Source organism: Brienomyrus brachyistius, chromosome 21 (genome assembly GCF_023856365.1).
Source record: "Brienomyrus brachyistius isolate T26 chromosome 21, BBRACH_0.4, whole genome shotgun sequence".
Taxonomy (NCBI): Eukaryota; Metazoa; Chordata; class Actinopteri; order Osteoglossiformes; family Mormyridae; genus Brienomyrus; species Brienomyrus brachyistius.
This window is the reverse complement of record NC_064553.1, coordinates 8049865-8061747: the sequence shown is the minus strand read 5'-3', so window position 1 is coordinate 8061747 and position 11883 is coordinate 8049865. Positions and strand designations below refer to the sequence as shown.

Genomic DNA, 11883 nt, shown 5'->3' with positions numbered 1-11883 from the left:
AACACGAGACACGCTCAAAACTGCATGTGAGTGTGAAGGCAGTAATGGAGACAGACCCCAACCTGTTACTTACATCCACCGAAGCACTAAGTTTGTGCCACATGCCAAACGAACGTAAAGATAATTCATTGAGCGATCACCAGACGTTAGATTGGATGCGTGGATGACAGCAAGGGAGTCTATTTAACTGGTTAAATAGCTTCCTATTCATGTTAAGATGCTTAAAAATAAAAACAAATCAAATAAAAGACAATTCTATAATATAATCGCTAATGCAGAATATATTTCAAGTAATGGCATGAAAGTACAAATTTACAGACCGGTTTTCAATTAAGCCTCATTCAGTCATATCTATTCATGGTCAGTGACAGTTGCCAATGCAAATACATATCAATATAACATTTAAATAATATATAAAGCCTATTGAAGGGTATAGTATATTTAGGCTAGAGTTCTGCTGGGCAAAGATTGACCGTCTGCTCTTAAGTCAAGTGGGTCTTTATTGTCCTACCATCCACATGCACTTCACAGCATACGATTCACAAACACCCCCCCCCCCCCCCCACAATCTGTTGACAACTTCTCTGTCATAGATAAACAACCAGCTTTGAACACCCACACAAACTTGGAAAAGACACTTGGAATAAAAACCCACTCACAATGGATACAAACAGTGATGCAAAAATTTCGTTTAATTTTCAAATACTTCCCAGGTTTCTATACTCAGTTAGATTTGCAAGTCAAAAATATTACATAATACAATTTGTTTTTTATACGGAAAACTTAAATATGTCCTTCTATTGCACATTGATTAAATACATCGATCTTATTAAAAATGTCAGCTGAATAAATACCTAACATTGCAATACTATTTACAAATTGATAATTAAATGTTTTTTTTTTCCTTCACCCCCTAAATAAAAAAAGATTATATATATGAAAAATAAGACATAAATAGAGACTCTTCAGTTTCCATTACAGTATTTTTGATAAAAGCATTTGGAAATGATGATTTGCCGCTGTCTCCTCATTGAAAGTCAATACCCATTTTTTAGAAGTGCCAGATTCCCCTTTTCATCAATGATGATTGGGTGATGGGAATTAAACTTCCGGCCTTTTACTAGGTCCTCCAGGCCCTGCAATAATAATAATAATAATGATCATCATTATAAACTAGACGGTCAGGTTTTGTTTTAAACATGCATGAGAAATTTCTGGAATTCCGTTTGATTCTAAAATCCACATAAATCACACATACATGTATCAGTTACATACCTCCCCCCCGTAAGAGACCAGCGGAGAGATCTCACACTGGAGTGTTTCACCTGTCGCCGACACCAGACTGGACAAAAAAAAAAAGATATGAGCTATTAACACTAAAACGAACTTTCAATGTTTTTTTTTTTTTTTTTTTAGAAAATATAAACATTCCCCATAAGAGATCTATGAAAAATGTCTTTTGTCGAAATAATTTAGATGCATGAAAGCAAAAAAGTACAATGACGTATATTTAAACTGCTCAAATGGAACATTACACAACATATCTACTACAGTCCCACCAGTGATTTCCACCAGTTTCGCTGACAATAACAACTAGAAGTACATCCATCCATCCATTTTCCAAACCGCTTATCCTACTGGGTCGCGGGGGGTCCGGAGCCCATCCCGGAAGCAATGGGCACGAGGCAGGGAACAACCCAGGATGGGGGGCCAGCCCATTGCAGGGCACACTCACGCACCATTCACTCTCACATGCATTCCTACGGGCAATTTAGCAACTCCAATTAGCCTCAGCATGTTTTTGGACTGTGGGGGGAAACCGGAGTATGACGACATGGGGAGAACATGCAAACTCCACACACATGTGACCCAGGCGGAGACTCGAACCCGGGTCCCAGAGGTGTGAGGCAACAGTGCTAACCACTGCACCACCATGCCACCCCCAGAAATACATCTAACATAAAATATCCATATATATTTTTAATATATATTATATACTGATGAACCGCTGAATCAATGTTTTGATGAGCGTCACAAAGTAGTGTGTGCCTTCATTATTACAAACCATTGTATTTAACTCCAAATATTTAATATACAGTAACAGGCTTTACGGAAGTCCGTTTGAAGTACAAGATGTCCGTAAGTCAGAGGTTCTTTACCCAGGTATTGCCTGTATGATATATACTGTGGAGAATGTCGCAAGACACTGTATATGTTCATAAATACATACGTAAAAGCCTTAAGGTTTTACTGTTCATATAGCACAAATACTCCAGGGTCGGGCCGGCTGCAAGGGGTGTAGTCATTACCTGGGACTGGGAATGACCTGGTTTCCAGATTTGTCAACAAACTGGCCACCAGCATTCAGGATCCAGCGGCAGTGCAGTGACATGACGTCTCGCCGTGCAGTGGTAGGGTTGTCCTTCCCATCCTGGCTGTCTGCGTTCTTCAAGGGCGAAAACTCATCCTCCCTCAGTACTTCGTACACCACAAACTTCCTGAGGGCAAACCGGAGATCGGTCAGGAGCTGGCAGAGTGTGATTCCAGGCATCAGCTTATCAGCCTTCAGAAATCAGAATTCACCATACGTAAATGACCTCTGCACCATCGAGTACTGCACCGGATATGAACTTACAGCCGCAAGACACAGGGATTATTAACTGACTTCACATTTTCTGCAATTCTTCAGTGAATTAACTTAATTTATCTATTCGTTCAGTTTTAGACACTAAAATTTTACAAGCTTCAAATTTTGGAGTGCATTGAAACTTGACGGAGGTCCCTGATGTCAGATTATGCAACTTGACTGTCCTGGTGCTTTGTGTCGAAATCTCCCAGCTCTTGAGAATGCTTCACTAACAGTCAGCCTGAAATATGGTTGCACTTACTTGGCAAACTGAAAGATGTCAAAGACAAATTTTTCCATCTTAATACCGTTGGGTTTGTCTGGCTGAATTAACTGGCCACGCTCATCCATGAATGGGATTTTCTTCTGTGCGATGTGGTGCAGCAGGTGAGGTTCACTGGTACTGGAAAAAGAAAATGGAATTTCATTTAGCCGCACGGGCTAATTTTAGCTACTCTACATGCTTAGTACACAGTAGATGTACAAACATACATGTAGGTGGCAACACTAATTAAGTGGGTGAATAAACCCACTGCTTATCCAACGTGGGGTTGCACTAAGCAAACAGAAGCCACTGGGGGGCGGGGGGGGGGGGGGGGGGGGGCACAGACACAGACACTGAGGCAGGAACTAGACTCCCAACCATTAAGTAGAGGCCACAGCGCAACACGCAGAGCTCTCCAATACATATGAAAAATTTAAATTAAGACGAGTATTTATTCTAAATATCGACTGTAAAACAGTAGATTTTAGAAAAACGACTAGTGTTGATCAAGAACTTCATTTTAAGCGAGAACATCCTGAATCCCCCCTAAAGCCCCTAAAAAGTGTCTAACCTACTTTACAACTTCTTTGAGGAAGGAGAGAGTGAAGAAATGGTTGGCCACGTTCCCTGCGTGGAACACCAGCCGGCTGTCTGCGCCACGCTTCTCCGCGGTCGCCTGGGTGATCTCACTGTACTCTACCACCTGGAATTGTCTGTCCACCTGGCAGACCACACCCACAGGCTCCGTAGGGTTGGTCTTCTCTACGACCTGTGAACAGCAGCAATCATAACACAAGCAGGCTCAGACGGTCTCTGATGCAGCTGGGAGTTAAGCAGGGGTTGATGCCATGGTGAATTTAAGGAGGACATTTCGACCATGGACATGGTATTTAAAAAAGTAGCCTACAGAGTAATTTTTTTTTAGCCTCAATTAAAATTTCATGCCATGGACACGTTTGACCGAGTATGGACAGGTTGAGAATCCCTGGGCTCAAGGGTTCAACAGCAAAAATCAGCAACAACCTTCCAATCAGAAGAACAGCCTCCAAACCCACTGAGCCACATTCAACAGTGAGCAGGATAGTGACCCATGACATGAAGACCCCAGGAGCGGGCCTCAAGTGTGACCCAATCAAAAGGGTCGACACAGCCTCATACCCAATCAAAATGGGCCAACACAGCCTCGTACCCCGTGCTGATGCCCTGCTCCCTCACCATTCTTCCCATTAATAGCTACATTAAAACCCTACAATTGTTCTTTTGTTCTTTTTATAACTCGTGGCACTAGATCTTATATGGAAATCTCTGTAGGTCGACTAACTCATGGGCCGAAAGCTTCTGCCCTCAGCAAGCAGTGAATTTACAGCTTGATCATGCGGTTTGGCTGGAGGGGGGCCAGCCTGTAAAAAGCCACATTAACTGCAGTGTGGAGGTGGGGCCCCTACCTTCATCCACCTACCTAATGACACAGACCTCATTTATTTATCTGAAACCGACCCTGTGTTTACAGTCCTTAAACTTATACGTATCACGGTACAGATTAAAAATGCTATACTGTAGTATACTGCATCAGCAACCACCAGTAGACTATCAGTCATTTTACTGAAGACTGCAGAGTGAGATTTAGACACGCACAACTAGCAAATGCTGAAATCCTGGCTGCCAAGCGTCTGTAAATGTACGGCAGATGTGCCGGTTTGTAGAATGAATCTGAATGAGGCATTTCACCCTTAGTAATAAAGCTCCAATGAACTTCAGAACGAAACAGAGGACAGATTAACAGAGTCTATGCGACGCAATAAACCCTGATGCATGTCTGCTAGAGACGAGCACGGTGCCCAGGCACATGTGACACAAGGAAATAATGGAGAGGAGGGGAAAATCACATGTTTATGTAGGAAAAAATGCAAATAAGTTACATATTTAAACCACGTGACTGTTTATCTTGGTAAGGGTTACACTGAGATCTATAACTCGGGGATTTATGATTTTTTTAAAAAAACCAATAGTTAAATATTGTAACGTAGCCAAACATACTGACGTTTCACAAAATCTTCATAATCAGGTGGGAACCAAAAGTTTATCGCATAACTAAACTTAACTAATTTTTAATCGCATTTTAGCAGCTCCACGTTTTGTGCAAAACCTGCCCAGCAAAAGGTGGAAAAGCAGAATTTCGTGGCCTTTCAAGGACCAACAGCCCCTTCTAGTGGTCAATTCGAGAACTGCAGCTTCATTATGCATCGCGACTACTCGATTGATTTGAACTGAAACTTCATTCGCATTGCCTCAAATATTTCATTGCTAAATAGCACACTACTCAGGATATGGATATTTATGACTATTTGGATGTCCTTTAGAATGTTCTCTCAATCATTAAAATCCTACTCAAAATGTGTAGGACTTCAGTAAAGCCATTTCACCTTTCAGTGTGAGGTGAATGTCATGTGGCACGCTGAGTGTTTCCCCTTCCAGACTGACCTTAGCTCCGCAGTCGGCTCCTTTTTGTGCGCAGAACCCAATGAAGGAGGGATCTGCCACTTTGACCAGGACGTTGTCCACACAGTAAACATGGATGTAGCCAATCCTTCTTTGCTGCATGTCATCAATAATCTTCTCTGCTCTGAGTGCTTTGTACAGCCCTCCATTCCCATCTAAAACGAGGCAAAGGGGCAACACATTTATCTACGCAGAACCTGAGACGGAAACACACGCACAGTTCATTGCAACCTGGCGATGTGAAGTTACCTGGCGCCATGGAAATTTTGCCTTTCCCTTCCAGAATGATCTTCCCATTGTAGTCCATGGCTGGGAGCATTCCTTGTTGAAAAAAGATTACATTTTCCTTGTTCAAGCCAAAATAATTGCGCTGGGAAAAAAAATCTCTGGTGGACTCCATTGTTCGGCCGCTGGTCATTATGTACCTGGGAGAATTTACAGGATATATCTTTACTTTTCTCCCCCACTGATATGTTTGCCAAAATGCACAAATATATCTGTAAGTGGACAATTTCCATATGGGATGCAATACGTTTTGTTTAATTGCACATATTTTTACATTTTTTATTTCTTTAAGTATTTTTTTTCCAGCCTAAAGTCTCCCAGGAAGTCAGTCAAAGCTGCCATAAGGAAGTAGGTGCTGGGAATTTCTCAGTGATATTTTATTAACTTGACCTAAACTAAATGTTACACATTCTGATCTCAGCACAGTCTGCCAAGAACAGCATGGAACAAAGGTCTAATGCAGTGTTTCCCGATCCGGTCCGATCCGGTCCGATCCATGGACCCACAGACCGTCCATGTTTTCGCTCCCTCCCACTGCCCGGTGTTAACACAGACGGGCCCAATATGACCAAAACCCCCGGCCCCCCACCAAAAAAAAAAGTTAGAACAGCATACAGTAAACAAATACTAAATACTCCGACTGTTTTCTTCCTTAAAATGCTTATGGTCTGGAACAAATTAAACATGAAACTATATCATCATTGATATGTCTTTATGTGAGATATCAAATTCAAGGCTACATTCACTGGAGAGCTTTAAATTAAACTGTTAAATTCAGATGTGCATGAAATCCATCCCTAAAAACAATCAGAAGAACATTGAAAAGCACCGGAAAGATCCCATGACAACGCAAGGCAGCCTGACAAGGCAGAGAGGTATAATGGAAGCTGCATCCTGCCCTTCGCCCTCTAATTTCTCTATATTGGTGTTTCTGAACCTGGTCCTTGAAGATCCCCAGACAGTCCATGTTTTTGCTACAAAAAGCTGGGAGGGAGCAAAAATGTGGGCTGTTTCTTCATCTTTAGTTTGTGTACCAAAAATACAGCCTGAGTTGACACCATTTGGTAGAACTGGCGTGGATGAGTGCAGCGTTTCCCAACCCAGTCCTCAGAGACCCACAGACAGTCAAGGTTTTTGCTTACATTTTTGTTTAGTTAAATTTGGCTATAGGGGAATAAATATACTTATTTAGTGATGTTTGAAAGGAATTGCCAATATTTCAAATATGTGCTACCGGGAGATGGGAGAGAGCAATAATGTGGACTGTCTGACAGGGAGATGGGAAGGAGCAAAAAATGTGGGCTTTCTGGCAGGGAGCTGGGAGGGAGCAAAAATTTTAACTGGCTGACAGGGAGCTGGGAGGGAGCAAAAACATGAACCTTCTGTTTGTCTCCAAGGACCGGGATGAGAAACACTGCTCTAGTACTTCCTGGAAGCATAGAGCAGACACTGGTTTGTGTAACAAAATACTTCCAGCCAAATGAATTAGCTCAATAATCTAATTGCCTGGGTGCTCTTTAGATCACTGCTAATATATATTTTTTTCTTCAAATGAGGGTACATGGTGTCACGTCCTGCATGCCTGACCCTCTTGTCTCCATGTAGGCGGACATGAAGGCAGTCTTACCATGGTATGCTGCACCTTGACTTATGCTCCTGCTCTGCAAGTTGCTGAAGCCTCAGGATGCGCTCTGCCTGGATCTGAAAGAGGGTTTTTTGGGACGGGAGGCCGATGTCATACATTCCCTTTGGGTAGGAGACTCCCAGTCGGGTGCCCTGCCCTCCAGCCAGCAGAAGAACAGCAACTTTGCTTTGGGAAATATGCAAAAGTCCTGAAAGGAGAAATATAAAAATATCTGCTAACTGCTAAAGACCAGAACCTCATATGAGAACATAAGAAATTCACAAACGAAAGGAGGCCATTCAGCCCATCAAGCTCGTTTGGGGAGAACTTAACCCAGGGTTTTAGCTTGCGCTACACTAACAGGAAGACTGTTCCATACTTTAACTACACGTTGTGTAAAGATGTGCTTCCTCAAATCCAGTTTAAAATGTTTTCCCGCTATTTTCCACCTATGGCAATGAGTTCTTGTATTTGAACTAATACTGAAGCAACTGTTTAGTCGAACGGCATCCAGACCTGTTAGAATCTTATATACCTGGATCATGTCCCCCCTTAGTCTCCTTTGCTCGAGGCCAAACAGATTCAGCTCAGCTAACCTCTCCTCATAAGACATTTTTTAATGACAGATTTTTCTACATTTTTCAGCCGACACTGTATGCCTGTTTCCTTACAGCAGCAGAAGGCTTTCAGCAGGCACGTTGCTAAGCAAGGGCAGGAACCCGAACAAAGGACGAATAAATTCTTTAGCTAAGGTGTTTAAAAAAAGACGCTCGAAAATTCCAATAGTTTGAGCAAAGATTTTTAAAAGAGACCTACAGAATTCCTTACTGGTTGTAAACAAGTCAAGACGCTGCACAGAACCCATGAATTCACAACTAAAATAAAACAATTCAGATACCGACAAAGCTGTACATTTTGTCTTTAGTTTGAAAATTCTGCTTGGAACAAATAGATTCCTATACAGAACACACAAACTTTCTCTTTTTTCCTATAGTACTGTAACATGATTGCATATCAGATTAATTGTGCATTAGTCCCCAAAGTGCCTGATTGATCGTGATTACACATTAAAAATCATCTGACAACCCTCATTTTCCATTTGAAAGAATTAGCAGAGATGCTGGGAAACTACACTGAAAAGGAAATGAAAATATATTTTAATGCATCACTGGAATGCGTTAATAGACTTAAAAATACACAAGCGAGTGAGGATGAGAATTTTTGGATAGCTGGATGGCTGGTGTATGAACTGGCTATCAGTTACAATGTGGGTACTTTGAATGAGCAAACGGTTAATGGAAATTAATAAATGATGTGCTGTAAATAACGTTACACGGTAATTTATTATTGTAAGATGTGATGGCCTTTGGTTACTCTTTATGTTTAAAAATTACATTGTGCTCTACTGCAACAGGAGCGGCTATCGCCGAATGAAACACAATACATTTTTAGTGAATTTTTTTTTTTTTTTTACTGAACTAGCCCATTTGGCCAGTAGCAAGAATTTTAGACGTCTCACCCCTTGTTATCTCCTAAGAATGCTGGCTGGCTAGCTGGGTGACTTTGCTATTGGCCATTTTCTATGCTAAGGCTAAAAAAAGCCGCAGAGCTGCCACCTGTCCCATGTTGTATGACAGCGTCCTGTATTGGAAATCGGCAAATCATGTAGGGTGGGGTGCCACATTTCTGTCGTGTAAAATCCCTTCCCCTTCTGATCTCTGAGCTATGCCCCGGATCCCTTCAGGTGCCTGCAGCGCCACTGCAACGCCACTGCAACGTCACTGCAACGTCACTGCAACGTCACTGCACGTCACTGAACTGTTACCTGAATTCACCAAACAAAAGAGAAAAAACTGGGCAGAAAATTCATGGTTACAATGTCAGAAATGTAGCAGAGGATTTTATTGTTTGTTATATGGTTTGGCTCCAAAACAGAAATAAAGGTTCCCGAACGATGCCTCTTTATAACGTACTCAAAAATGTCCATCATTTCATCTCCTTGTTGGCCTTTGTGTTAAAATACTATTAACAATATTGCCAAGTGATTCAGAAATAACACTCTTCCATTTCTTCATACAGGGAAGAGCAACGGGAATGTTCTCTTCCAATAAAATCACTCACACGATTACAAAATGTAAGTTCCTTGTTGTCACTGAAGGGCTGGGGTATGTTGGGATACTGAATTTTATTATTGTATGTTTATTATAAAACCCCAGAAAGACATCAGTGAACGCCTTCAGAGGAATGTCTCATAATCCTTTGGATGTCATGATAAAGACCCTCTTTATTGAAGTGCCCTTGACAAAGTCCGAGTCTGGTGACTCACGGATGGGCCGCAATCACCGAACGGAACGTAACACTTCAAAGTTTCACCCAATCATACCCAAGTGCAGAAACGCAAGGCCATACCTGTAAATGTCAAGAAAAAAGTAACACTGACACTTCTCAGACAGGCTGCAAAAACGTCGCTGTCGGTGAATATACTACACAATGTGAGCGTAGGCATGAACACAATCAGAAAGGGCAGTCCGCCTGTGACAACATCAGAGGCCAAGAGGCAGGACAGGCAGGACAGGTAGGGCAGACGACCTGGGGCCCTGAGGCGGGCGGTCGAGTCGCTTCAGTTAGTGAAAAGCAAAGTTAACGAGAGAATAAAATAATCAAGCTCGTGGAAGCAAGACAGTCTAAACGAGAAATTAAAGTGAGTAATAGATTTGTGAAAACTGTAAAATGTGACTGCGAAGCACTGTGTAAATAATCTGTCGGTTTTGAAAAAGCTGGCAGCCAAGTGTAAGTAATACTTGGAGGACAGTCTGGCCCCCCAATTGGAAATGGTGTAGAACCCCCCACTTCTGCATATATTCCAAGCTGTGCTCCATGTCTGTCTCACCATCAGGGATATGTCTACATGTTTGATTATTATTTACGCATTTTTATTTCTATCTTGATATCTCTTCTATTGCTTTGTGTATTCCCGCGATTTTTAGTTGTATAACAACTAAATTGACACCACCTGCACCAAAACAAATTCCTTGTACTTTTCATACTTGGCAAATAAAAGGATTCAGAGTCTGGATCTTAAAAACACCAACCTTCCTTCTCCCACGCCTTGAGCAGCCCTCGGTCGGAAACGACACTGCCGAGCACGTCTCTGGGTACCGGCTCCATCCTGCTGTCCACCTTCTCCTGCTTCTCCCGTCCCGACTCTTTCATGGCGCGCTGAAAGAAGCCGTTGATCTCCTGGAAGTCCATGTCCCTCAGGTCCTGGGTCATCTCCACACGTTCCTCCGCACTCAGCTCGGCCCAGAACCGCAGCAGGTGGGACTGACCGGCCTCTTCCAGACGCTTGGCCTCTTTACATGCATCCATGATGAAATGATTCCGCTTCTGCCAGCTCTCACACCTGAGTCCCCGGTTAAACAGAGCACAACTGGATTAACAGGTTATGTATGACTCTGTTCGCGAAAGGCTTTCCGGTGCACTTCATCATTTGCATTAAGTATTTTCTTTTTTAAACATAATCCTACTTTGCATTCTTCAGCCCTGTGCGTGCTTAACTGAATCTTCGCTTTATTATAGTTTAAGGTCAGTTTTGTATGTCAGTGTTATGTGTGCACGAATGTTGCAACAGGATCAATTATTCCGTAACATGTTAATATATATGGCAAATCCCTTTTCAATGCAATACATACCTGCGCAATGATTCCAGTATTTTGAACATGTTATTACATCACTGCGGCACTCTAAGTTATGGTAAACACGTGAGTAAATGCGCGAGTGATTAATTTGCCATTCCCAGCGTCATCTGTTAACGTCACCAGTGTCAGAGATGTTCGAAGCATTACAGTAATTGGAACCAAAGTGAGGATAAACACTAATAATAATAATAATAATAAAATAATAATAACAATAATAATAATAATAATAACAACAACAATAATAATAAAATAATAATAATAATAATAATAATAATAAATACCTTAGACAGGTTTCTCACTAAAAGCATGTATGCCGCGCTCTTAGAAACTTGCTTAGGAACTCAACACACCCCTGCCAGAGTGTATCGAAGTGGAAAAAAAATGCGGTACTGTCAGCGCTTTGCCTAAGGCTGTAGAGTATTCGGGACGTCTAAATGAAGAGCAAGCGCTTTAAAATCCAATAGCAGTCCTAATAGATTTCTCAGACTGACAGAAGGGTGATTTTCTCCTGTAACAGTAATAGCGAAATGTAATAGTAACGATAGCAGAGCAGGAGCCCAAGCGGCGGCGGCGGCACAGGTACCTTGGGACGCGTCCCGGCGCGCTCACGGACGCCGACTGACAGCACGCCTCCCCTCCGCGCCCCCGGGCCACGATCCGCCGCCTGACGTGGCACCGCCGTCAAACGGACACGCCCTGTAATCGTGCCGGAGCCCTTTCACTGCGAACTGGATCACAGATGAAAGGATCACAGATAAAAGTGCACTACACTGTATCAGCAAGACGGGTACATGGGCAGCTGTGAATGAACGTGACATTGAAACTTAAGGCGGAATCTGTCTGTATAAGTGAACGAAACCAATATGCACCGTTGACTATCAATAAT

At 42.4% G+C, this 11883-nt stretch overlaps 1 protein-coding gene across 3 annotated transcripts; it reads right to left on the bottom strand.

Annotated features, from left to right (window-relative positions):
* Positions 1–674: 674 nt before the first annotated feature.
* Positions 675–11681, bottom strand: LOC125716829 (UDP-N-acetylhexosamine pyrophosphorylase-like). 3 transcript variants are annotated; one of them, XM_048989598.1, is made up of 10 exons: positions 11581–11681; positions 10392–10702; positions 7303–7507; positions 5640–5815; positions 5373–5545; positions 3467–3660; positions 2889–3029; positions 2310–2498; positions 1276–1342; positions 675–1136 (listed from the first exon to the last, which is right to left on the bottom strand). In XM_048989598.1, exons 2-10 carry the CDS (start codon positions 10666–10668, stop codon positions 1038–1040), a joined length of 1521 nt encoding a protein of 506 aa, XP_048845555.1. In that variant the 5' UTR covers positions 10669–10702; positions 11581–11681; the 3' UTR covers positions 675–1037. The 3 variants fall into 3 exon arrangements, with proteins under 3 accessions (XP_048845555.1, XP_048845556.1, XP_048845554.1); XM_048989599.1 differs by lacking the exon at positions 11581–11681 and adding an exon at positions 11279–11561 and having other exon boundaries at positions 1259–1342; XM_048989597.1 differs by lacking the exon at positions 11581–11681 and adding an exon at positions 11279–11560.
* Positions 11682–11883: the final 202 nt, after the last annotated feature.

What these genes read in the sequence shown, in the direction of transcription:
- LOC125716829 (XM_048989598.1), bottom strand. Translation starts at nt 10,668, where the DNA reads ATGGATGCATGTAAAGAGGCCAAGCGTCTGGAAGAGGCCGGTCAGTCC. An exon ending in TTCCTCAAAGAAGTTGTAAA is followed by an intron (nt 3,030 to 3,466) that starts GTAGGTTAGACA and finishes TTCTTTTTCCAG; the next exon opens with TACCAGTGAACCTCACCTGC. An exon ending in TGGTCTCTTACGGGGGGGAG is followed by an intron (nt 1,137 to 1,275) that starts GTATGTAACTGA and finishes TTATTATTGCAG; the next exon opens with GGCCTGGAGGACCTAGTAAA.